Source organism: Lepisosteus oculatus, chromosome 13 (genome assembly GCF_040954835.1).
Source record: "Lepisosteus oculatus isolate fLepOcu1 chromosome 13, fLepOcu1.hap2, whole genome shotgun sequence".
Taxonomy (NCBI): Eukaryota; Metazoa; Chordata; class Actinopteri; order Semionotiformes; family Lepisosteidae; genus Lepisosteus; species Lepisosteus oculatus.
Genome location: NC_090708.1, coordinates 3,602,211 through 3,624,416, shown reverse-complemented (window position 1 = coordinate 3,624,416; position 22,206 = coordinate 3,602,211). Strand labels below are relative to the sequence as shown.

General features: G+C 36.8%; 3 protein-coding genes across 3 annotated transcripts; all 3 read left to right on the top strand.

Moving 5' to 3' along the window:
* Positions 1-98: 98 nt before the first annotated feature.
* Positions 99-4,335, top strand: LOC102690224 (extracellular calcium-sensing receptor-like). Its single transcript, XM_006637437.3, has 6 exons — positions 99-139; positions 393-684; positions 804-1,607; positions 1,725-1,952; positions 2,717-2,840; positions 3,422-4,335. Exons 1-6 carry the CDS (start codon positions 114-116, stop codon positions 4,333-4,335), a joined length of 2,388 nt encoding a protein of 795 aa, XP_006637500.2. The 5' UTR covers positions 99-113.
* A 1,665-nt stretch (positions 4,336-6,000) lies between these two features.
* Positions 6,001-10,593, top strand: LOC138242234 (extracellular calcium-sensing receptor-like). Its single transcript, XM_069197699.1, has 6 exons — positions 6,001-6,197; positions 6,412-6,703; positions 6,805-7,620; positions 7,713-7,940; positions 8,504-8,627; positions 9,680-10,593. Exons 1-6 carry the CDS (start codon positions 6,001-6,003, stop codon positions 10,591-10,593), a joined length of 2,571 nt encoding a protein of 856 aa, XP_069053800.1.
* Positions 10,594-14,056: 3,463 nt separating this feature from the next.
* LOC138242233 (extracellular calcium-sensing receptor-like) lies at positions 14,057-18,794 on the top strand. The gene is made up of 6 exons (XM_069197698.1): positions 14,057-14,253; positions 14,453-14,744; positions 14,850-15,665; positions 15,758-15,985; positions 16,564-16,687; positions 17,881-18,794. Exons 1-6 carry the CDS (start codon positions 14,057-14,059, stop codon positions 18,792-18,794), a joined length of 2,571 nt encoding a protein of 856 aa, XP_069053799.1.
* The last annotated feature ends 3,412 nt before the right edge of the window (positions 18,795-22,206 follow it).

The window sequence follows — 22,206 nt, the reverse complement described above, 5'->3', positions numbered from 1 at the left end:
TGCTGCAAGGATACCCTGAATATTCACAGCTTTCAAAGGATGGAGACATCATAATCGGAGGCATTTTTTCATTTCACAGCAGCTGGAATGAGACAAAACTCACTTTTTCCAACATGCCTGAACCATTGAAATGCAAAAGGTAATTTTACAATGCAGATTACTTATAGTTAAAAGACACTAAATTAAAAATAGCTTACAGCTTTAATATAATGTAAGTTACTGATCAATGTTAAACCAGACTAAATAATGACTTTTGATTTATCTGTATGCATACACACTTGTTTAAATGTAGGATAAAAATATAATAAGAGTAAATTATAACAACACACATGCCATTTAATAATAATAATAACAAAAATAATAATAATTGGATTTTAACATGTTTGTTCAAGTTTAAATTTCAGAGCATATCAATATGCCCAGACTATGATTTTTGCTATAGAGGAGATAAACAACAGCACAGAAATTCTTCCTGATGTTTCAGTGGGTTATAAGATCTATGATTCCTGTAGCTCTATAACTTTGGCTATAAGAGCAGCAATGGCTTTAGCAAATGGGCCAGAAGAAACAGTCTCTGACACAGCCTGCACCGGACCATCTACGGTTCAGGCTATAATAGGAGAGACTTCATCCACACCAACTATTGCTATTTCAACATCGATTGGACCTTTTTACATACCAGTGGTAAGTATATGAAATATTTTAAAAAATGCTAGCTTTTCAGCAGAAGTACAGTATTCTGAAAAAACGCCAGATATGTTTGCGGGTATATTAACCAAATCTTATTTTCCCTCTTGTTTTAGATCAGCCACTTTGCTACCTGTGCTTGTCTTAGTGACAAACAAAAATTCCCTTCCTTTCTCAGAACAATTCCAAGTGACTTTTATCAGAGCAGAGCTCTGGCTAAGCTTGTGAAGCACTTTGGATGGACCTGGATTGGGACTCTCTACAGCGATAATGACTATGGTAATAATGGGATGGCAAACTTTGTGGATGCTGCCCAGAGAGAAGGTGTTTGCATTGAATATTCTGAGTCTTTCTTTCGAACTAACCCTGTGAAGAAGATTCAGAGAATTGTGGACATCATTAAGAAGTCAAGCTCTAAAGTTATTGTAGCTTTCATCTCTCACTTAGACATGGATGTCTTATTGAAAGAATTATCCCTACAGAATGTCACAGGCTTGCAGTGGATTGGCAGCGAATCATGGATTGCCGATTCACATTTTGCCTCAAGAGAAGGGCGCAATGTTTTGCGGGGATCCATAGGATTTGCAATCAGTAATGCTGTAATACAAGGGTTAAAAGACTTTTTGCTGAAAGTCCGTCCATCGACTGGAGATAATCTATACAGGGAGCTCTGGGAAACTGTATTCAGCTGTACATTCCCATCCCCCCAAAATACTGAAATCCCCTTTGCGTGTACAGGAAATGAGGACTTAAGTGTAATAAATAACCAGTACACTGATGTGTCAGAATTACAAATCTCCAATAATGTTTACAAGGCAGTGTATGCCATAGCCAATGCACTGCATATGATATATAGCTGTACAAGTAACCAAAATCAAAATAAGACATGTGTGAACACAAGGAAGACTGAACCATTGCAGGTAAGCCGCTTACAGTAATACTAAAAGATCTGCATCCTCACGTTTGTGTGTAAATCTTTACGAAGTCTATTATATCAAAATCTACTTCATTGATTAACTTATTTATTCACTTTTTAGGTATTAGATTATTTGAGGAAAGTTAATTTCACTACTAAAACTGGTGAGACAGTATACTTTGATGAAAATGGGGACCCTGCAGCAAAATATGAGTTAGTAAACTGGCAGCTTAATGAAGAAGGCAAGACGGAGTTTGTCACAGTCGGTCACTATGATGCGTCTCTACCAGAAGATACACAGCTTAAACTCACCGGTGCGCACATTGTCTGGACACAAAATGAGGACCAGGTAAAGTTCAAATCTGGATTAAAAGGCCAATGTATAAGTCAGCAGTCCAGAATAAAAAAGTTAAAACATCAGAGGTGATATTCACATGGGGCATCTTAGTGGCATGGCAGTTAGCTCAGCTGCTTCACAGTTCCTGGGTGCTGGGCTTGATTTCCAGCCTGCAGCCCCTCCTGGCATGTTGGCCATGTGGGTTTTCACCAGGTGCTCTTGTTACCTTCACCAGTAGAAAGCATGTCTACAGTACAGTATGTGTGTAATTGCATGTGGGCAGGTGTGCCCTGCGATGACCGATACCTTATTAAAGATGTACCCTGCTCAAACTGCAGCTCACTGCAAACCTCTGTTAGACTAAGAGGTGAAGGAAGTTAGCTTTCCCCTTTTCTGGTTCTCCATCGCAATTTATCCCTCAATTTGTGTCACTTTTGGCTGTTACTGCACAGTTTAATGAAGAGCCTCCTCAAATGAAAACAGATGGATGTACAGTACTGTATGTTCATATAATAGTGGTTCATATTAGCTGGCTCTTTACATCCTTAACTCTAAAAGGAGAAAAAAGATCCATATGTCCATATGTTTTGAAGAAAAACATCTTTGTCTGGGGTCTATAAATTCCACAAGTGAATTTAAATTAATATATATATAATAAACATAATTACTAGTCAATTTTTAAAATAATTTACTGTTTTTTTGTGAAATAACTAAAATATATCTGTCATTACACTATTATTTTCTTACAAAACAATCATGTTTCTGCTGTTTTAAAGGCTCCCGTGTCAGTGTGCAGTGAGAGCTGCGCTCCAGGCACTCGGAAGGCTGTTCAGAAGGGAAGGCCTGTCTGCTGCTTTGACTGTGTACCATGTGCTGAAGGAGAAATCAGCAACACTACAGGTATACTGTATGTTTCAAAGAGGTTACAGTTGGCAGATGTGTCAGGATGCAGGCTACATGGGAACAAAGAGGTCATTCATTCCACACTGAAAATGCAAAAAAAATACTTTAAATGTGATCTATTCTATTCTGTTATTCTATTATCTTTTTAGTGTAGAATTAACCTCAATCATTTTTTGGTGACATACATGCACAGTATATAAACATATGTTTATTATTTATCCATCTATAAAATATATAATCAAATTACTAAGTATCTATGTTATTTTGTGAATATTATTGTCTATACAGTATCTAGTCAATGCTATCCCAGTAAGTACAATACAAGATGCAGACAAGCACAAAAATGGACGTGGAAATATGGTTGATAATAACTGTCTGGGTCCTGAAATTAATTATTGCTGAACTTTAAATGTTGGTCTTAATTAATCTTTATATATGTGTGTCCATATTTAGTCTGAAAAAAATGTTGAAAAAATTAATGGTGCATTTTGGACCAAAAATAAAAAGGTAAAAGAAAGGTAAAGGATATTCTTCAGTAAAGGATAGAATAATAAATTAATCTTCTTTTTGTCCTGCAGACTCAATTGATTGTATAAAATGCTCACTGGAGTACTGGCCAAACAGTCAGAGAGATGAATGCGTCTTAAAGGAAACTGAATTCCTTTCATATGAAGAAATAATGGGAAAAGTGCTGGTGTTTTTCTCCTTGCTTGGAGCTACCATAACCTGTTCTATTACCATTGTTTTCTTTCGGTACAGAAATACTCCCATTGTTAAAGCCAATAACTCTGAACTGAGTTTCCTTCTGCTCTTTTCATTGACACTGTGTTTCCTCTGTTCACTTACTTTCATTGGCCAGCCCTCTGACTGGTCCTGTATGTTGCGCCACACAGCATTTGGGATCACATTTGTCCTGTGCATCTCTTGTGTTCTGGGGAAAACAATAGTGGTGTTAATGGCCTTTAGGGCTACACTGCCAGGCAATAACATCATGAAATGGTTTGGCCCCACACAGCAGAGGTTTAGTGTTCTTGCTTTCACACTCATACAGGTCTTGATATGTACTCTTTGGTTGACAATATCACCTCCCTTTCCTTACAAGAATACAAAATACTACAAAGAGAAAGTCATTCTGGAGTGTGATATAGGATCACTAGCAGGATTTTGTGCTGTGTTAGGGTATATAGGATTCCTCTCTGCCATGTGCTTTGTGCTCGCTTTCCTGGCTCGGAATCTACCTGATAACTTCAATGAAGCCAAATTCATTACATTCAGCATGCTCATATTCTGTGCAGTCTGGACAACATTCATTCCAGCTTATATCAGCTCCCCTGGAAAATTCACAGTTGCAGTGGAAATATTTGCTATTTTAGCATCAAGTTTTGGCTTACTTATATGTATTTTTATGCCAAAATGTTATATTCTCTTACTTAAGCCCGAGAAAAATACAAAAAAATATCTAATGGGGAAAATGCCTTCAAAGTCACTTTGATGGAACACAATTTTTTTCCCCCATTTATTTCTTTCACTGTACATTTCATTAAATAGTTTGAATTGTTGTGGCCTTGGTCAGCAGAGTGCATTTTGTTGTTATTGCAAGTGAGTTCTGAACTGAACGTCTTTTGTTGATCACTAGTATACCACTCACAAAGAACTAACACATACACTGCAGTTATCCAAATTATTGATAAAAACATGCAGAATTTTACTCTAAACTAAACAAAACATTCATTTTTATGTATACATAACCAATGCTTCTTCTAGCTCTTTAAGTGCTTTAGTGCACCACTGCCTGTCCTGCTGGGGTCTCCCAGAAACTAAGACAAAATCCAGTGCTGTGGCACTAAAGCTGACGTACTGTACAGACTTCACCTGTTCCTCCCCATAAAGACACATATTCTGTACTTTTGCCTACATACTGCACACTTTCTTCTTTCCCTTCATGTTTTTATTTATTTTAGAACAACAAATTCCAGTTTCCCTTCACTATGACAACAACCCAGTGGTGAACAAGAAGGACAACAATTTATTGGCATACCATCTGCTTTTCCTCATTAACCTGTCCATTAGCTTGAGCAAAGCCAAGTGCAAGCCCAGCCCATTGAAGAGCCACAAAGACTCTCTGGCCTTAATTCCAAGGAACTACGAAGTCAGCCCACCAGGCCACAAGAGTCAAGACTGTCGCATCTGAGAATACTAAGGTCACTTGGGTCACCTTAAATATCCCAAATTGTAACAACTGTGTAATGTGCAGCTCCCATAATTTGCAATGTAATTATTTAATTTATTTGAGCGTTTTATTGCATGATAAATAAAAACGAATCCGAAAAAAAGGACTGTTGAAAAATGTTTCTAAATACACAAAATCGCCCAAAAGAGAGTTTCAGAGTCAAACTGTATGTATGACTGGGTAATTGCATGGCTATGAGGACCCCACGAACACAACAACAAGTCGTTAATGAACCCGGTAAACATTTCTTTATAAATCCACTATAAAAATAATGAGAAAGCCAAAACTACTACCTCTACTACTACTTCTACTAATAATAATAATTAATAAAGTAATGTCGGGGAGACTGTGCTTAGCAAGCAACAAGTGCAAGGCAGGGATAACCTTATAAAGGACAGGACTGTCACTGGTTGTAATCTACCAGTGACAAACAGCTCTACACTGCAATTTCATTAGCTGTTTTTTCCCTCAATGCATTCTGGTAACTAACACATTAAAAGTCAGGGAGCTGGTGTCAAGGCAGAGGATGTTCCCCTGGTTACAAACAATGCACTGCTCTCACAAAAATATATATTTCATCAATTAAAATTAAACAATTTTCACAGTGAAAACCAGATCTGAAATCACATACTGTATTTAAGAAATAAAAAGAAACAAATAATTTGAGAACAAATGATCTGAGGAGGTATTGTACAGGTACTGTACATTTATACTGATTTGAGCTCCAAAACCACAGTGGCCCAGATAAGGACACTATCTGGCTGCTCATTCTTTCCCTTGCGACTCTCTTTAAGTTTGCCATTGAGAATTACTTCTTTAGCAAGAACAAGATTAACTGAATGTCTCTTCGTGCACCTGTGACACACAGCCTGCTATAAAAAGACTCCATATGGTAATAAACAGAATGGAGATAAAAGAAACTGTGCAATGCTCTTGGAAATTGTGCTCATTGCTATTTTAGCAAGTGCAGATGACTTGTTATGCAGACTACAAGGAAAACCTGAATATCCACAGTTGTCAAAGGATGGAGACATTATAATTGGAGGGATTTTTCCATTCCACAGCAGCTGGAGTGATACAAACCTCACTTTCTCACATGTGCCAGAGCCTCTGAAATGCTTGAAGTAAGTAAGAAGCCTTTAAATCATCATACAATTCAAGAGTAAAAGAACCAAAGAAAGAGGATTATAGTTTCTGACTTCAGTATATACAACAAAGCTGCAATTATAAATAAAATAGGAAATTTGAAATTTGATGTATTGATAAATGTTTAGGAGTACTCAATATAAAGGAATGTATAAGACTATCTTGCTCACTCACAAATATATTTGCTTCTAGTTTAAATTTCAGGTCATTTCAATATGCTCAGACTATCATCTTTGCCATAGAGGAGATAAATAACAGCACAGACATTCTCCCGAGCGTTTCACTGGGTTATAGAATCTATGATTCATGTGGCTCAATGGCCTTGGCCATAAGAGCTGCAATGGCTTTAGCAAATGGCTATGAAGAAACAGCCTCTGACAAGCCCTGCACAAGATCAGCTGCAGTTCAAGCTATAATAGGAGAAACATCATCATCACCGACTATAGCGATTTCAGCATCCGTGGGACCTTTTTACATACCTGTGGTAAGAATGCACAAAATACTCTTATTTTGTTGGTGTTTGTTAATACAATTATATGGTTACATCTTAACATTTTCTCGATCAATATGTTCACTCTTTCACAGATCAGTCACTTTGCTACCTGTGCATGTTTAAGCAACAAAAACAAATTCCCTTCATTTCTCAGAACTATACCAAGTGACTATTATCAAAGTAGAGCCCTGGCTCAGCTGGTGAAGCACTTTGGATGGACCTGGATCGGTACTATTAGAACTGATGATGATTATGGCAACAATGGGATGGCTACATTTGTGGAAGCTGCAAAGCAAGAAGGTGTTTGCATTGAATATTCAGAGCCGTTTTTTAGAACCTATTCAAAAAAGAGACTTCTGCGAATTTTAGATATAATAAAGAAGTCAACTTCAAAGGTAATTGTAGCTTTCCTCAATCACATGGATATGGATGTTTTATTAAAAGAGCTCTCAGATCATAACATCACTGGCTTTCAGTGGATAGGCAGTGAGTCCTGGATTTCTGACTCTTACATTGCCTCAGTAGAAGGGCACAATGTATTGAGTGGGGCAATAGGATTTGCCATTGCTAAAGCTGAAGTAAGAGGTTTGAAAGAATTCTTACTGAATGTTTTACCATCAAACTCTCCTGGAAACACCATTTTCAAAGAATTTTGGGAAACATTGTTCAGTTGTAAATTTCCTACCCATGAGAATGTTAAAAACGCTACATTGTGTACTGGCAGAGAAGACTTAAGTGAAGTCAACAGCACCTACACAGATTTATCTCAAATGCAAATTTTCAGCAATGTCTATAAAGGAGTGTACGCTGTAGCTCATGCACTGCATGGTGTTTTCAACTGCACACCTGACCACAGTCACTCTGGTAATGAGGCATGTGTGAACGAGAAGAGGACTGATCCATGGCAGGTAAGGTGACCCAGGACACAGCGGATTGTAATGATGACTAAAGGACTTCTTTATTCAAACCCACTTGTGCGGTATGCTCTCTCACTTTGCAGGTACTACATCATTTGAAAAAGGTTCATTTCAAAACCAAAGAAGGCGATGAAGTTTACTTTGATGAAAGTGGAGACCCAGCAGCAAAGTATGACTTGCTAAACTGGCAGATGAATAAAGATGGCAGGATTGAATTTGTCACTGTCGGCTTCTATGATGCCTCTTTGCCAGAAGGCCAGCAGTTAATCTTAAACAATGTCAGCACTGTCTGGGTACACAACACACACAAGGTAAGGCTGAGTTTCACGGCAATTTGCTGCTGCTTCATTTAGAATCAAAAAGACTACAGTTCTGTGTTCTTGATTTTGGATATTTAAATTGAAACATTTTTTGGTAATTATACGTAAGCATACAATATACATCTCTTTAAGGTTTCAGGTGAACCATTAGATTCTGTCACCATCAGTTTAGTAACTTGAATAGATTTTGCTCATGACAAAGGCACAAAAATATGTTCTATGTGAACACAAGTGCTTGTGAGGCCAAACCTTATTAACTCAATTCATGGCAAATGTAATTTAATACAATTATTAAAAGAATGTAAATAAACACAATAATATAATGGTACCCTGTAACATATAGTATTAGGTAGTTTGATTCTGATACACACAAACAACACAACTGCAATTGAGTTGTGCAAGTGCAACACGATATTCCCTATAATATGAAAAATGCAAAATAGAATGGATTAGATGTTTACACTGCAAATCTTTGTAGCACTATTTTTTAAACTGTTGGAGCTCACATAATTGCAATATAATAAGAGTGAGACTTAATTCCTCTCATTCCCCAGGTGCCTGTGTCAGTGTGCAGTGAGAGCTGTCCTCCAGGCACTCGGAAGGCTGTTCAGAAGGGAAGGCCTGTCTGCTGCTTTGACTGTGTACCATGTGCTGAAGGAGAAATCAGCAACACAACAGGTGTTGTGACTGTTCTGTTAATACTTGCCTTTTAATTTCCTGCTTTGGGGTTTTTTCCAAGGCCTGTTGTTTTCTAAGCAGACTGCAAAACCACAATCATCAGAGCGATAATAAGGAATTAGATGGAAATGAATCCTGAAATACATTAGAGAACACAAGAGAACTCCAGACAAACATTTTACTCTGGGAGACCCAGCTGTCTCAGCAAAACATTTAGATGCTAGAGGACTCAATCACAATTAAACTAAATTACTGATTAAAAAAACTTAGAAATGAATGAAAAGGTGCTTGTGCTGTTTCTTAATATTTTTTAGCATTGATGATGCTTTATTTTCACTTGATCTAAAGCGCATCATTTTATGCCTTACATCTCAAAGTACAGCAGAAGAATAAAAATATTTCTAGCTGGGATCCAAAAAATTATTATTCAAGCTGTTTCTTACAGACACAGAAAATGTATTCCACAGCTGATGTAACACATTGATCTCACATAATGTGAAGGCTTTATTACAGGTTGAAATATAACAGAACTAAATGTTTCTCAAAAATAAAAAAATAAGACAAACAGCAATTTCCTCCATAGTACCACCCTTAACAGAGAACAGGAGTGTCTACAGGACTTTGACATGATATTAAAATGATGGTTCCATCTAGTGGCCAATTCATGGTTACTGCAGTCTCTAGTATGATATCACAGGGCACTACTGTACATCATCTATGACATTTTTATGCTCTACACATGATTCAAATTATTGCTTTTTTTTCTAAAGAATAACTTCTCTTCAATACAACCTGTATCAAATGATTTTCAGTTATACATATATATACTTGTATATATCTTGGCTTAACAAAGATGCACTTTGTTACAGCACTGAAAAAAGCAAAATAATAATTTACTATAATAATAAAAAAAATTTGTTACATTTCCAGTATAATACTGTTTTTAACAAGACCGATTATTCATTCACTAACTTGTTCTATGGACATATCTGGAGAGCACTTTATGCTGGTATCTAACCTTGGGAAATAATCTCTCATTTTATTTCTTGTAGATTCTGTGGATTGTCTGAAATGCCATCCAGAATACTGGTCGAATAAACAGAGAGATGAGTGCATCTTCAAGGAAATTGAATTCCTTTCTTATGAGGAAGTAATGGGAACACTATTGGCATCGTTTTCAATTCTTGGAACATTAATAACCATCATTGTAGCCATTGTTTTCTTTAGATACAAAGATACACCCATTGTCAAAGCCAATAACTCTGAACTGAGTTTCCTTCTGCTCTTTTCATTGACTCTGTGTTTCCTCTGTTCACTTACTTTCATTGGCCAGCCCTCTGACTGGTCCTGTATGTTGCGCCACACAGCATTTGGGATCACATTTGTCCTGTGCATCTCTTGTGTTCTGGGGAAAACAATAGTGGTGTTAATGGCCTTTAGGGCTACACTGCCAGGCAATAACATTATGAAATGGTTTGGCCCCACACAGCAGCGGTTAAGCATTTTTTCATTTACATTCATTCAAGCTTTAATATGTATCATTTGGCTGACTACATCTCCTCCTTATCCAATGAAAAATATGAATTATTATAAGGACAAAATCATATTAGAATGTGACCTGGGATCTACAGAAGCATTTAGTGCTGTGTTAGGGTATATAGGATTCCTCGCTGCTGTATGCTTAATATTTGCCTTTCTGGCTCGGAAGCTGCCTGATAACTTCAATGAAGCCAAATTCATTACATTCAGCATGCTCATATTCTGCGCAGTGTGGCTGACTTTCATCCCAGCTTATATCAGCTCCCCAGGAAAGTTCACTGTAGCAGTAGAGATATTTGCTATTTTAGCCTCTAGTTTTGGACTGTTGTTCTGCATTTTTGCTCCCAAATGTTACATTATATTAATTACACCTGAAAAGAATACAAAAAAGCATTTAATGGGCAAAATGCCTTCAAAGTCTATTTAGATAGTGATCATAATATATTTATAATCTATTATATTGTAGCACTTCTGGGATCACTTGGGCATGCACCCTCATCGCTGCCGTCTCAGGATTTCTCCACCACTGGGGGCTCAAACCCGGGTCTCCGGCATCACTCAACAGGGAACCAGCCAGTTGAGCTAAAGGGATATCTTCCCTCAGCTCAAAGGCTGCGGTCCCTGCTGTTCACAGGGAAGGGCGGCGACGTCACCGCGCTGGCAAGCCAGCTCGCACAACCTGTAATGTCGACCGTATTCGTTACAATATTTTTGAGTGTCAATATTTTCACCTCCCAACAAGCATCTGTAATGATTTATTAGTATGGTAATGTCTTATATACTGTAATTGTATATATCCATGTTTCTACCTATACATTTTCAGTAAACTGGTTTTCTTAGTGAAGGTGAGCAAGCAACTGTTACTCCATTGATAGGCTGCCAAGCTATGTAAATAACAATACAAAGCAATGTTCTGTCCGGAAATTGAACTGGTCACATTCCAAGTTGCAAGCAGCTGTCTAAACCGCTGTGCTAAACTGGGCACTTGGGCACAAGCCCTTACATTACAATCTATGATAATTTCATTGTCTATTACAACTACTGTATAAGAACAGCAAAAGTCATTGAAATGAATGTCAAAATGTTTCCAGAATATCCAGAAGTGATATTTTTAGCTGCCAAAATTGATTTAATTACATGATTCCATATTAATATTCCCCATTAAGTGGTATTAAATCAGTACTACAACAATTAAATCAATACTTTTTTTACAACAGCAAGTACAGTGTTCTTATTATGTATTCTTGGAAGAGGATAAAACGTTATAGCTTTTTATGAAGTATTTAAACTTGATATAGTTAGAACAAACACATCAAAACATTTCCAAAATAACCACCATAAGTTACGAACTTAAAAACTTTTATGCAAAAGATGTTTATGAAGAAAGAGGAATACTGTTGTGCACTTAGTTTTTTTATATTTAGCTATCGCTACCATCTACTGTACAGTATGTACATTAAGTATATATTACATATGAGACCGTATGGCTTTAAAGCCACTACAGTACAGTATGTAAAATATATTTTTCACAACCAAAATTTAAAGTTAATTTGTTTTCTGATTACACATTGCTGAAATTTGCATTGCATTAGGTACAGGTACAAAATTTCCCTTTAGTTTTAAAATTCCCATATTAATATTCCATATTAAGTGGATTTAAACATACAGTACACAGTATATAAACAGATTAAATGAAGCAATTTAACACCTAACGCACATCTAACATATAACAAGTGCCACCTTAAAACAAGTGTCTTTGGTGAGTGAACTACTGTTCATAAAGCAGCGTGCAATGAGAAGAAACACTGTGCATCCTGCGTGGTGAATAATGGCATACTGTACTGTAAAGAAGACATGGCTTTTAACAGAGAGATGATTCAGCTGGCAAAGGAGCATTAGCACATTTCCAAAATCTACACTGTTTTAAATAGAAAAGAAATATTGGGACCAGAGCCCGTTATTCAAATTTGCCGAACATTCCCACATTACTATGTATTCCGCATAAAGTGAAATATTCTCAGCCCCAGATCCCAAATTCTTCTAAAAATTATTCTAAAAAAGGCCAGAAGTCAAAATAGAGATGGAATACAGGTATGGAGGACTAAAACTCAACTGTCCAGATTTAGAAATAATTTTGCAATGATATTTTGAATGCACCGCACGGAAACACAGTGTTATTAATATGTTAGAACATAAACTAACCGAGGACAATTCAAAGTCAAGTGTCTTTCAGACAGCTCCTTGAATGTGTTCATAAAATTAAAAGCAAAATGTTAGCAGTCATTTAACAATCTATGCCTTTGAGACTTTGTGTCTTAGCAACTTAAACTTACAATGAATAACTAATGCTAGGCATGTCAACTAACAGTCACCAGAGTACCATTGCAGCAAAGACCTACTGTACTCACAACACAAAACAAAACCTTTATACCTTTTAACCTTAATATAGCAGAAGTGCACATTAATTAGACAAAAATTAAAAGGCAACAAATAAAATACTCTTTTCTATAGAAAATTACATCAACCAGGGCAACCAGTGTTGTTGACAATGTACTGTAACAATTTTATCACCATCCCCAGTGGCTATCAGCTCATCAAGGACTTTGGACGGACCTGGGTTGGGGCAGACAGTGGTGACAGTGAGTGAACAGAAAGGACAGAGCCCCACCACAGACTGCTCATAATAGTCAACATTATAAAACACTCCACCTCCAAAGTCATTATAGCCTTCACGTCACATATTGAACTGAACTTTCTGGTCGAGGAAATGCTTCACCGAAATATCACAGGTTTCAGCAGTGAATCGAGGATCACATACGCAGCATTCTTTTTCAGTAGTTTTATCAGGCTTTGTAGCAATCTGATCAGTTATTTTTTTCTTTTAGTTTATTAATTCTTAACTTTATCAAGAGAAAACTCTAGTGCATGGCTGGTTGCCAGGGACTCTTATACGATCTATGTTCAGCAAAACTGAACAAGACCTACAATAGCTTAAAAAAATAAAAATTTCTAACTGCTCCATATACAGTACTCAAATAAAAGAAACTCCACAGTCCCTTCACAAATGTATGGAATTTAAACATGGAAATAAAGTGAAAAAAGTGGAAATAAGTTAAATAAACTAAATAAATTATAGGTTCAAAAATATTTGAAAGAATGCTGGGGATTATAAAGCATAAGTAAATGTAAATTTAAAACTTAATATGAAAAATGTCTACAATTCTTTGTTCTTAGTATTTCTTTGTCATACCTACAGTAACATTTCACAGGATGTTTTATGTTTTAAACAACTGTAAATTTTTACAGAATTAAGGATATATATATATCTCTCTCTTCTTATCATCTATACAGTATATGTATAGATTTTCTAAGCATCCGCAGGCTTACGGATCCAATAATCAGCAGTGCTTATCCATTAAATGTACTACTTTTTTCTACAGTAGCATTCAGCTCACCTGTATTTAAAAAATAATGTGTGTTACAAAGGCAAGACTATTATAATGATAGAGTTCCTTCTTTAAAAAGAATACACTGCTTTTCAAATCATATTTTAAATACAGCTAATTTCAGTATAATCACATTAAAGCAATCAAATGGCCGAGCGTGGTAGAGCATCTACAGATCAAGCTCCAATGATCTGAGGAGGTACTGTTCGTCTGTACAAACAAGAGCACCAAACAAGCCAAAACCACAGTGGCCCAGAACAGGACGCTACAGTATCTGGCTGTTCTTTCTTTCCCTTGCGGCTCACTTTAAGTTTGCCATTGAGAATTAATTCTTTAGCAAGAACAAGATTGACTAAATGTCTTTTTGAGCACCTGTGACACACAGCCTGCTATAAAAAGACTCCATATGGTAATAAACAGAATGGAGATAAAAGAAACTGTGCAATGCTCTTGGAAATTGTGCTGATTGCTGCTCTGGCAAGTGCTGATGACCAGCTATGCAGACTACAAGGAAAACCTGAATATCCACAGTTGTCAAAGGATGGAGACATTATAATTGGAGGGATATTTTCATTTCACAGCAGCTGGAATGATACAAAGCTTACTTTCTCACAGGTGCCAGAGCCTCTGAAATGCATAACGTAAGACGCAAATGCTTCATACAATTCAAATATGGAAGAATACAAAACAAAATAATGGATTTCTTATAACTCATGCTATAATTTTATAAATTGAAGAACCTGGATCATTAATAAATGTAAAGGAGTTTTTAATACTGTATGAATAAAAGCAGAAACCAGCCATGTTCACTCATGAAATTATTTTCTTTGTTTCTTCTAGTTTAAATTTCAGGTCATTTCAATATGCTCAGACTATCATCTTTGCCATAGAGGAGATAAATAACAGCACAGACATTCTCCCAAACGTTTCACTGGGTTATAGAATCTATGATTCATGTGGGTCAGTGAGCCTGGCCACAAGAGCTGCATTGGCTTTAGCAAATGGCTATGAAGAAACAGCCTCTGACAAGCCCTGCACAAGATCAGCTGCAGTTCAAGCTATAATAGGAGAAACATCATCATCACCTACTATGGCGATTTCATCATCTGTGGGACCTTTTTACATACCTGTGGTAAGAATGCAAAAAAATTTTTGATCATTTCATAGTTTGTTTCTCATTTATACTGTTAAGGTTACATATTAATTTTTTTAATTAAATTTGATCGTTCTTTCACAGATCAGTCACTTTGCTACCTGTGCATGTCTGAGCAATAGGAGAAGATTCCCTTCATTCTTCAGAACCATCCCCAGTGACTATTATCAGAGCAGGGCCCTGGCTCAGCTTGTGAAGCACTTTGGATGGACCTGGGTTGGAGCCATTAGAAGTGATGATGACTATGGCAACAATGGGATGGCTACATTTGTGGAAGCTGCAAAACAAGAAGGTGTTTGCATTGAATATTCAGAGCCATTTTTTAGAACTTACTCAAAGGAAAAAGTTCTCAGAATTTTAGATATAATAAAGAAGTCAACTTCAAAGGTAATTGTAGCTTTCCTCAATCACATGGATATGGATGTTTTATTAAAAGAGCTCTCAGATCATAACATCACTGGCTTTCAGTGGATAGGCAGTGAGGGCTGGATTTCTGACTCTTACATTGCCTCAGTAGAAGGGCACAATGTATTGAGTGGGGCAATAGGATTTGCCATTGCTAAAGCTGAAGTAAGAGGTTTGAAAGAATTCTTACTGAATGTTTTACCATCAAACTCTCCTGGAAACACCATTTTCAAAGAATTTTGGGAAACATTGTTCAGTTGTAAATTTCCTACCCACGAGAATGTTAAAAATGCTAAATCATGTACTGGCAGAGAAGACTTAAGCGAAGTCAATAGCACCTACACAGATTTATCGCTGATGCAAATTTTCAGCAATGTCTATAAAGGAGTGTACGCTGTAGCCCATGCACTGCATGGTGTTTTCAACTGCACACCCGACCGCAGTCACTCTGGTAATGAGACATGTGTGAACGAGAAGAGGACTGATCCATGGCAGGTAAGGTGACCCAGAAAACAGCGGATTGTAATGAAGACTAAAGGACTTCTTTATTCAAACCCACTTGTGCGGTATGCTCTCTCACTTTGCAGGTACTACATCATTTGAAAAATGTTCGTTTCAAAACCAAAGAAGGCGATGAAGTTTACTTTGATGAAAGTGGAGACCCAGCAGCAAAGTATGACTTGCTAAACTGGCAGATGAATAAAGATGGCAGGATTGAATTTGTCACTGTCGGCTTCTATGATGCCTCTTTGCCAGAAGGCCAGCAGTTACTCTTAAACAATGTCAGCACTGTCTGGGCACACAAAACACACAAGGTAAGGCTGAGTTTCACGGCAATTTGCTGCTGCTTCATTTAGAATCAAAAAGACTACAGATCTGTATTCTTGTTTCAGAAAATTCTTCAAAATTGAAATGAAATAAAATTAAATGGAATACATCTAAACTGAATTGTACATACTATATACAGTATACAGTACATCTCTTTAAGGTTTCAGGTGAACCATTAGATTCTGTCACTCATCAGTTTAGTAACTTGAATACAGTTTGTTCATGACGAAGGTGCAGAAGTGCTTCTGAGGTCAAACCTCATTAACTCATTTCATGGCAAAAGTAATTTAATAAAATTGTTAAAAAATGTAAATCAACACAATAATATAATGGTACCGTGTTACATATAGTATTAGATTTAATTTTTAAATTTTAATTTAGTTTAATTCCGAGACACACAAACAACACAACTGCAATTGAGTTGTGCAAGTGCAACACAATATTCCCTATAATATGAAAAACGCAAAATAGAATGGATCAGATGTTTACACTGTAAATCTTTGTGGCACTATTTTTTAAACTGTTTAGCTCATAAGAGTGAGACTTAATTCCTCTCATTCCCCAGGTGCCTGTGTCAGTGTGCAGTGAGAGCTGTCCTCCAGGCACTCGGAAGGCTGTTCAGAAGGGAAGGCCTGTCTGCTGCTTTGACTGCATACTGTGTCCTGAAGGGGAAATCAGCAACACAACAGGTGTTGTGACTGTTCTGTTAATACTTGCCTTTTAATTTCCTGCTTTGGGGCCCGCTGTTTTCTAAGCAGACTGCAGATCCACAATCATCAGAGTGATAATAAGGAATTAGATGGAAATGAATCCTGAAATATATTAGACAAACGTGCTCCAATCAAAACTTTTACTCTGGGAGACCCTAGCTGTCTCAGCAAAACCTTTAGATGCTAGAGGACTCAATCACAATTAAACTAAATTACTGATTTTTTAAAATAACACTTAGAAATTAATGAAAAGGTGCCTGTGCTGCTTCTTAATATTTTCCAGCTTTGATGATGCTTTATTTTCACTTGTTCTAAAACATCTTTTTATGCCTTATATCTAAAAAATTAAATAACAATAAACTATAATTAGTTAAAAGACAGTACATCAAAGTTGGGATCCAAAAAATATTAATTCAAGCTGTTTCTTACAGACACATACAGTATAAAGTATTTCACAGCTGATGTAATGCATTGATCCCAGATAATGTAAAGGCTTTATTACAGGTTGAAATATAACAGAACTAAATGCTTATAAAAAATAAGACAAACAGCAATGTCCTCCATAGTACCACCCTAAACAGAGAACATGAGTGTTTACCTGCACTCCTGATCCATCACACTCAGTCTCACATCTGATACTCTCACTCTATAACCAACCCTACCAATACAAACTCAATCCATGCTTATAATAAAACAATAAATCATATAGTCAGTGATCGACTTCTTAGGTGAAATGTTCCTGACTTAATTAGACTTTGACATAATATTAAAATGCTGGTTCCACCTAGTGGCCAAATTACTGCTGTTTTTTTCTAAAGAATAACTTCTCTTCAATACAACCTGAGTCAAATTATTTTCAGTTATATATATATACTGTATCTATCTTGGCTTAACAAAGGTGCAGTCTTACATAATATATCAAAAAAGGTTGTATAGGATAATGTGCACAACTTGAAAACTACAAAAAAATAAAGTTGTGATCATAATAGCTAACTGTGAGAAGCCAAATTATAATTTATCATGATAATAAAAATAATAATAATTCCAATATAATGTTTTTATCAAGACTGATTATCCAATCATTAACTTGTTCTATGAATACATCTGGAGAGCACTTTATGCTGGTACTGTAACTAACCTTGGGAAATAATCCCTCATTTTATTTCTTGTAGATTCTGTGGATTGTCTGAAATGCCATCCAGAATACTGGTCGAATAAACAGAGAGATGAGTGCATCTTCAAGGAAATTGAATTCCTTTCTTATGAGGAAGTAATGGGAACACTATTGGCATCGTTTTCAATTCTTGGAACATTAATAACCATCATTGTAGCCATTGTTTTCTTTAGATACAAAGATACACCCATTGTTAAAGCCAATAACTCTGAACTGAGTTTCCTTCTGCTCTTTTCATTGACACTGTGTTTCCTCTGTTCACTTACTTTCGTCGGCCAGCCCTCTGACTGGTCCTGTATGTTGCGCCACACAGCATTTGGGATCACATTTGTCCTGTGCATCTCTTGTGTTCTGGGGAAAACAATAGTGGTGTTAATGGCCTTTAGGGCTACACTGCCAGGCAAAAACATTATGAAATGGTTTGGCCCCACACAGCAGCGGTTAAGCATTTTTTCATTTACATTCATTCAAGCTTTAATATGTATCATTTGGCTGACTACATCTCCTCCTTATCCAAAGAAAAATATGAATTATTATAAGGAAAAAATCATATTAGAATGTGACCTGGGATCTACAGAAGCATTTAGTGCTGTGTTAGGGTATATAGGATTCCTCGCTGCTGTATGCTTAATATTTGCCTTTCTGGCTCGGAAGCTGCCTGATAACTTCAATGAAGCCAAATTCATTACATTCAGCATGCTCATATTCTGCGCAGTGTGGCTGACTTTCATTCCAGCTTATATCAGCTCCCCAGGAAAGTTCACTGTAGCAGTAGAGATATTTGCAATTTTAGCCTCTAGTTTTGGACTGTTGTTCTGCATTTTTGCTCCCAAATGTTACATTATATTAATTACACCTGAAAAGAATACAAAAAAGCATTTGATGGGCAAAATGCCTTTAAAGTCTCTTTAGACAGTGATAATAATATATTTATAATCTATAATGTTTTTGAGTGTCAATATTTTCACCTCCCAACAAGAATCTGTAATGATTTATTAGTATGGTAATGTCTTATATACTGTGATTGTATATATCCATGTATCCAACTATCCATTATCAGAAAGCTGGTTTTCTTAGTTGAAGTAAAATACAAAATGTAAAGATGGGGGTTAAATTAAGTCCTTTCTGCTTGAAGATTAGACTTCTAAGCAACAGGAGTTTATTTCAGGAACGGGAGAACTGATGAGAATTCCAGATGCGAGCTAAGAAACTCCCTGGGGACTTAATCCCTGACCATTTGGTCAAAAAGCTGTAAACTGGCCAAACACTTGACCTCCTCTCTTTACCGTAATAACGAGTGACGTCAGAAACTGTAAGGAAGGGCTATATAAACCTAAAGTTTGTACCGGCACTTTGAACAATACTTCGGTTTTGTTGTTTCTTGCGGGAAACAAGACTTCGGCTTTATTGTTCCTTGCATGCAATAAACTCATCTGTTTAACTTCATCTCGGGATCCAGAACCTTATTCTTTCTGTTACAACATGGTGAAGGTGAGCAAAGAACTGTTACTCCATGGATAGCCCATCACAGAACATTGGAGATCAATCTGATCTAACTGGCATAACTGTAGGTTTGGAAAACACTACAGGACCCAAAAAGAAATTCAGCGTGAAAGTGGCGAGAACATGCAGAATCCACACCGACAGCGCAGCACTACACAGGAGGGGCGTGTCCAGTGAGGAGGCGGAGCCCTGGGGGAAAGGTGACGCCTCGCCTTTGTAATCACAGCTGCACCAGGGAATGAAGGACGAGATGAAGGCAGATTGAGAACTGCACATCCCCACAAAGGGACGAGCAGGGCTGAACGCCCCGGAAGGGGAGGATCCGTACACTGGCAGTCCCGGAGAGGACTGTACCCAGAGCCTGAGGCCGTTTTTTCTTCTTTTTTTTTTTCTTTTAGCCTGTCCCGTCTTGTCCTGTGTCAGGCTTACCTTATTCACGTGTTTAGTTTCTACTTTTAGCCCGGTGCTCCCTGCCTGCTAAAGCAGGGTCTTTTTCCAGGATGGACGCCGCTCAATTAACAGCACAATTTTGTATTGTTCCTTTATGTTTTGTTTTCCTTCGGTTCTCTCTAGCCTCACACCGGTGCCTCCGACCCTTCAGACAGGGCGTCGATTTGTACCGGTTCTCGCCGCGGCTGCTCCCACTTCAGCCTTGGTACAACAGAGGCTCAAGACCTGATTCAAAACACAGGCCTTTCATTGCACATCAGTTTGATGTCATACTAAAGACTGCCACATTGTCAGCCGCACTGCATTCTTATTTTACTACTACAAATGCAATTTTTATTCAGTGACATAATATAATAAAGCTTTGTATACATATCTTAAAAAAAAATCACCTTGTGATGGTCTCAAATTTACATAACTTTTTATGTTACACTTATCACATGTTTTGTTCTGTAGAAAATTATATGGCTGGTTTATAATTACTTCGAATGAGGAAGGCTCCTGTGTCAATGTTAGTGGTTTTATACGAAATTAAATTCCAAACAGATTAACTTCAGAACATCTTATGTTTTTTGCTGTTGGCTAAATGAGACAAAGAGAAAGTTAAATCAGTCAGGATCTTGGAATTAATAAAAGTCAAAAATATTTCACATAACAAAGCAGACCTTAAATTTGGATCGGATATCACAGTAGGTGTTGGAAGTGTTGAGATTTTAAGAAAGTAGTAAACGTATGTGTGTTAACACAAACTCATTTGCTAAAACTGGAAGAGCAAGGTAACGTTTTGCTCAATGAGATAGGCTACAATACAGTCATGCAGACAGATTTAAAATTCTTAAGCAAATTTATTTTTAAGTTGATCAAATTCAGCTATTTTGCAAGTCATACACGACCACTCAAAACACACCCCTTCCTCTTGTGCAAACTCAGCAAAGGGTTGATTTTTTATAATTCCAAAACCTCGGGCGGTATGCCTCAGGGACTCATTCATATTATAATCAAAACAAAACACTCGCTGCGTCTCGGTGTATCGGAGCTAGTTTGGACACGGACACGGTGATGTCATCACCCTGGGCCTGGGCTAAGGGAGGTCTCCTTTAGCTCAACCGGCTGGTTCCCTGTTCCGTTACACCGGAGATCCGGGTTCCCGCCCAGGTGCTGTGGACTAACGGGCGGGGTGGAGCGACGAGGTCACGAGCCCACATGGAAACATGACGGTCAACATCATCTCCCGACGTTCCACTCACGCGAATCCCATGAAGCCATATCTACAGATACTGTATATCGAAACAGTAGTGCACAGGTCAATTAACTGTAGTGTGATCATGTACTGTAAAAATACTGAATACTGTACATACAGCATGAAACCGCATGGATTTCAAGCCACTAAAGTATAGTATGTGTGAAATAGATTTTGTAATCAAAATTTCAAGTAAAATGGTTTCTTGATTACGGGTTGCTAAATCTTAAGACAAATATCTTTTAAGACAAGATCTTCTCAGTGTGGAGGTAAACCTGAACGAAGCACATCACATTCACAACAATCTATAATAATAATAATAATAATAATAATAATAATAATAATAAACTTTTTTATCTATCTGTATAGCTATGTAAAAAATACAAAGCAATATTCTGTCCAGAGTTTGAACTGGTCACAATCCGAGTAGCAAGCAGTTGTTTAAACCACTGTGCTAAACTGCCACTTGGGGACAACCCCTTACATTACAATCTATGAGCGTTTCATTGTCTACTACAACTATAAGGACTGCAAAAGTCATTAAAATGAATGTCAAAATGATTCCAAAATATCCACAAGTGATATTTTTAGCTGCCAAAACCTCTTTAATTACATTCCATACTGATATTCCCTATTAAGTGGTATTAAATCAGTATTACAACTTTTTTCATCACAATAACAAGAGCAAGTACAGTGTTCTTATTATGTATTCTTGAAAAATGATAAAACATTATAGCATTTTATGAAGTAATAAACTTCATATACAGTTGTTAGAAAAAATACATCAAAACTTTTCCAACATAACATCCAGAAGTTAAAAACATAAAAACCTTCAGGGAAAAAATGTTTATGAAGAAGGAGTAATACTGTGCACTTTGTTTTTAATATTTAACTAAAAATACCATCTGATGTATGTACATTAAGTATATATTACATATGAGACAATTTGGCCACTACAGTACAATATGTAAAATATATTTTTCATAAATATGCATTATGTTAGGTACTGTATATATTATGTTATACTTCCGTTTTTCTTTTCAGCTACCAAAATTTCCCTTTACTTTTAAAATTCCTTAATTTAGCAGAAGTGTACATTAATAAGATAAAAAAGGCTGCAAATAAAATACTCTT